The sequence below is a fragment of the Labrus mixtus genome, unplaced genomic scaffold (genome assembly GCF_963584025.1).
Source record: "Labrus mixtus unplaced genomic scaffold, fLabMix1.1 SCAFFOLD_80, whole genome shotgun sequence".
In the NCBI taxonomy this organism is placed as follows: domain Eukaryota; kingdom Metazoa; phylum Chordata; class Actinopteri; order Labriformes; family Labridae; genus Labrus; species Labrus mixtus.
In genome coordinates, this window is record NW_026870173.1 from 192,501 (window position 1) to 197,347 (window position 4,847).

General features: G+C 41.4%; 1 protein-coding gene and 1 long non-coding RNA gene across 3 annotated transcripts in view; one reads left to right on the forward strand and one right to left on the reverse strand.

The window, feature by feature from the left end:
- LOC132965593 (zinc finger protein 436-like) overlaps positions 1–4,629 on the reverse strand; it is a 6,441-nt gene extending 1,812 nt beyond the window's left edge. Inside the window, exons 1-2 of the mRNA XM_061033746.1 lie at positions 4,388–4,629; positions 1–69 (exon numbers count right to left, since the gene is read on the reverse strand). The exon at positions 1–69 is cut by the window's left edge and continues 261 nt beyond it. Coding sequence (XP_060889729.1) covers positions 1–69; positions 4,388–4,598 — 280 coding nt within the window. The 5' untranslated portion in view covers positions 4,599–4,629. The remainder of the gene's footprint in view (positions 70–4,387) is intronic.
- On the forward strand, positions 199–3,525 carry LOC132965594 (uncharacterized). 2 transcript variants are annotated; one of them, XR_009670085.1, is made up of 15 exons: positions 199–354; positions 772–835; positions 867–899; positions 931–1,056; positions 1,090–1,153; positions 1,220–1,347; positions 1,379–1,473; positions 1,507–1,570; positions 1,637–1,731; positions 2,056–2,183; positions 2,345–2,468; positions 2,789–2,852; positions 2,884–3,011; positions 3,140–3,263; positions 3,326–3,525. It is a non-coding gene; the product is annotated as an uncharacterized LOC132965594 (long non-coding RNA). The 2 variants fall into 2 exon arrangements; XR_009670084.1 differs by having other exon boundaries at positions 867–961; positions 1,026–1,120.
- Positions 4,630–4,847: the final 218 nt, after the last annotated feature.

Below are 4,847 nucleotides of genomic sequence, written 5' to 3' on the forward strand. Positions count from 1 at the left end.
GCAAGAGAGCGCCCCCGTCTGGTCCATCGGGTCTGACTGCAAAACACTCAAGCAGCATCTGAGACGAGCCTGCAGCGGGAGAGACGTGAACAGATCTATAAACACAGATCTATAAACATGTGAACAGATCTATAAACATCTGAACAGATCTATAAACACAGATCTACAAACAGATCTATAAACAGATCTATACTCAGGTCTTTACTTCTCTCTGTTATGATGTCACTCAGGTCTTTACTTCTGTTATGATGTCACTCAGGTCCTTACTTCTCTCTGTTATGATGTCACTCAGGTCTTTACTTCTCTGTTATGATGTCACTCAGGTCTTTACTTCTCTGTTATGATGTCACTCAGGTCTTTACTTCTCTCTGTTATGATGTCACTCAGGTCTTTACTTCTCTCTGTTATGATGTCACTCAGGTCTTTACTTCACTGTTATGATGTCACTCAGGTCTTTACTTCTCTGTTATGATGTCACTCAGGTCTTTACTTCACTCTGTTATGATGTCACTCAGGCCTTTACTTCACTGTTATGAAGTCACTCAGGTCTTTACTTCTCTGTTATGATGTCACTCATGTCTTTACTTCTCTCTGTTATGATGTCACTCAGGTCTTTACTTCACTGTTATGATGTCACTCAGGTCTTTACTTCTCTCTGTTATGATGTCACTCATGTCTTTACTTCACTCTGTTATGATGTCACTCAGGTCTTTACTTCTCTGTTATGATGTCACTCAGGTCTTTACTTCACTCTGTTATGATGTCACTCAGGTCTTTACTTCTCTCTGTTATGATGTCACTCAGGTCTTTACTTCTCTGTTATGATGTCACTCAGGTCTTTACTTCACTGTTATGATGTCACTCAGGTCTTTACTTCTCTCTGTTATGATGTCACTCAGGTCTTTACTTCTCTGTTATGATGTCACTCAGGTCTTTACTTCTCTGTTATGATGTCACTCAGGTCTTTACTTCTCTCTGTTATGATGTCACTCAGGTCTTTACTTCACTGTTAAGATGTCACTCAGGTCTTTACTTCTCTGTTATGATGTCACTCAGGTCTTTACTTCTCTCTGTTATGATGTCACTCAGGTCTTTACTTCTCTGTTATGATGTCACTCAGGTCTTTACTTCTCTCTGTTATGATGTCACTCAGGTCTTTACTTCACTCTGTTATGATGTCACTCATGTCTTTACTTCTCTCTGTTATGATGTCACTCAGGTCTTTACTTCTCTCTGTTATGATGTCACTCAGGTCTTTACTTCTCTGTTATGATGTCACTCAGGTCTTTACTTCTCTGTTATGATGTCACTCAGGTCTTTACTTCTCTCTGTTATGATGTCACTCAGGTCTTTACTTCACTGTTAAGATGTCACTCAGGTCTTTACTTCTCTGTTATGATGTCACTCAGGTCTTTACTTCTCTCTGTTATGATGTCACTCAGGTCTTTACTTCTCTGTTATGATGTCACTCAGGTCTTTACTTCTCTCTGTTATGATGTCACTCAGGTCTTTACTTCTCTGTTATGATGTCACTCAGGTCTTTACTTCTCTCTGTTATGATGTCACTCAGGTCTTTACTTCTCTCTGTTATGATGTCACTCAGGTCTTTACTTCACTCTGTTATGATGTCACTCAGGTCTTTACTTCTCTCTGTTATGATGTCACTCAGGTCTTTACTTCTCTGTTATGATGTCACTCAGGTCTTTACTTCTCTGTTATGATGTCACTCAGGTCTTTACTTCTCTCTGTTATGATGTCACTCAGGTCTTTACTTCTCTCTGTTATGATGTCACTCAGGTTTTTACTTCACTGTTATGATGTCACTCAGGTCTTTACTTCACTCTGTTATGATGTCACTCAGGTCTTTACTTCACTCTGTTATGATGTCACTCAGGTCTTTACTTCTCTCTGTTATGATGTCACTCAGGTCTTTACTTCACTCTGTTATGATGTCACTCAGGTCTTTACTTCTCTCTGTTATGATGTCACTCAGGTCTTAACTTCTCTGTTATGATGTCACTCAGGTCTTTACTTCACTGTTATGATGTCACTCAGGTCTTTACTTCTCTCTGTTATGATGTCACTCAGGTCTTTACTTCTCTGTTATGATGTCACTCAGGTCTTTACTTCTCTGTTATGATGTCACTCAGGTCTTTACTTCTCTCTGTTATGATGTCACTCAGGTCTTTACTTCACTGTTATGATGTCACTCAGGTCTTTACTTCACTCTGTTATGATGTCACTCAGGTCTTTACTTCTCTCTGTTATAATGTCACTCAGGTCTTTACTTCTCTCTGTTATGATGTCACTCAGGTCTTTACTTCTCTGTTAAGATGTCACTCAGGTCTTTACTTCTCTGTTATGATGTCACTCAGGTCTTTACTTCTCTGTTATGATGTCACTCAGGTCTTTACTTCTCTGTTATGATGTCACTCAGGTCTTTACTTCTCTGTTATGATGTCACTCAGGTCTTTACTTCACTGTTAAGATGTCACTCAGGTCTTTACTTCACTGTTAAGATGTCACTCAGGTCTTTACTTCTGTTATGATGTCACTCAGGTCTTTACTTCACTCTGTTATGATGTCACTCAGGTCTTTACTTCACTCTGTTATGATGTCACTCAGGTCTTTACTTCACTCTGTTATGATGTCACTCAGGTCTTTACTTCACTCTGTTATGATGTCACTCAGGTCTTTACTTCTCTCTGTTATGATGTCACTCAGGTCTTTACTTCACTGTTATGATGTCACTCAGGTCTTTACTTCACTCTGTTATGATGTCACTCAGGTCTTTACTTCTCTCTGTTATGATGTCACTCAGGTCTTTACTTCTCTGTTATGATGTCACTCAGGTCTTTACTTCACTGTTATGATGTCACTCAGGTCTTTACTTCTCTCTGTTATGATGTCACTCAGGTCTTTACTTCTCTGTTATGATGTCACTCAGGTCTTTACTTCTCTGTTATGATGTCACTCAGGTCTTTACTTCTCTCTGTTATGATGTCACTCAGGTCTTTACTTCACTGTTATGATGTCACTCAGGTCTTTACTTCTCTCTGTTATAATGTCACTCAGGTCTTTACTTCTCTCTGTTATGATGTCACTCAGGTCTTTACTTCTCTGTTAAGATGTCACTCAGGTCTTTACTTCTCTGTTATGATGTCACTCAGGTCTTTACTTCTCTGTTATGATGTCACTCAGGTCTTTACTTCTCTGTTATGATGTCACTCAGGTCTTTACTTCTCTGTTATGATGTCACTCAGGTCTTTACTTCACTGTTAAGATGTCACTCAGGTCTTTACTTCACTGTTAAGATGTCACTCAGGTCTTTACTTCTGTTATGATGTCACTCAGGTCTTTACTTCACTCTGTTATGATGTCACTCAGGTCTTTACTTCACTCTGTTATGATGTCACTCAGGTCTTTACTTCACTCTGTTATGATGTCACTCAGGTCTTTACTTCACTCTGTTATGATGTCACTCAGGTCTTTACTTCTCTCTGTTATGATGTCACTCAGGTCTTTACTTCACTCTGTTATGATGTCACTCAGGTCTTTACTTCTCTCTGTTATGATGTCACTCAGGTCTTTACTTCTCTCTGTTATGATGTCACTCAGGTCTTTACTTCTCTCTGTTATGATGTCACTCAAGTCTTTACTTCACTCTGTTATGATGTCACTCAGGTCTTTACTTCTCTCTGTTATGATGTCACTCAGGTCTTTACTTCACTGTTAAGATGTCACTCAGGTCTTTACTTCTCTCTGTTATGATGTCACTCAGGTCTTTACTTCACTGTTATGATGTCACTCAGGTCTTTACTTCACTGTTATGATGTCACTCAGGTCTTTACTTCTCTCTGTTATGATGTCACTCAGGTCTTTACTTCACTGTTATGATGTCACTCAGGTCTTTACTTCTCTCTGTTATGATGTCACTCAGGTCTTTACTTCACTGTTATGATGTTACTCAGGTCTTTACTTCACTGTTATGATGTCACTCAGGTCTTTACTTCTCTCTGTTATGATGTCACTCAGGTCTTTACTTCTCTGTTATGATGTCATTCAGGTCATATCTCGTTTCTCTTCTTTGCCGTATTAAGTATCTCCATGCCGTAAACTCTGGGGGTGAGGACGGCTAAACCGTGAATAAATAGGGGCGTGGTATTTAAATGACGATCGTTTCCACACTCATCAACACCCGGTCTTGCGTACGCTGTGATCAGCCAGATACGCATGTTTCATAGGTCCCACGTGGACCCTGTCGTACGATGATTTCTACACCAGATTGATAAGTGAGGGCCTCTGTGTGTGTGTGTGTGTGTGTGTGTGTGTGTGTGTGTGTGTGTGTGTGTGTGTGTGTGTGTGTGTGTGTGTGTGTGTGTCTTACCTGTGTGTCTCCAGCTGAGCTGCTGAGTCAGCAGATCCACCTGCACAGCAGCGTCCCTCCTCTCAGCTGATTCGCTCTGACAGCCCACCTCCCTCCTAAGCTCCTCCTCTGGACTCTCCCACTGACAGCCCACCTCCCTCCTCTGAGCCCCCTCCTCTCCTCCCCCCCACAGGTGATCTCCTGCAGGAGGCTCCACGAGTTCAGACGACATCTTCAGACACCTGGACAACAGAGGACACTGAGCATGCTCAGTAGGAGAGAGAGAGTGTACTGTCCCTTTAAATCTACAACAAGATCCCCTTAACTCCCTAGAAGACCCCCTTAACCCTTACGAGACCCCCTTAACCCCCTACAAGACCCCCTTAACCACTACAGGACCCCCTTAACCACTACAGGACCCCCTTAACCCCTACGAGACCCCCTTAATCACTACAGGACCCCCTTAAACCCTACAAGTCCC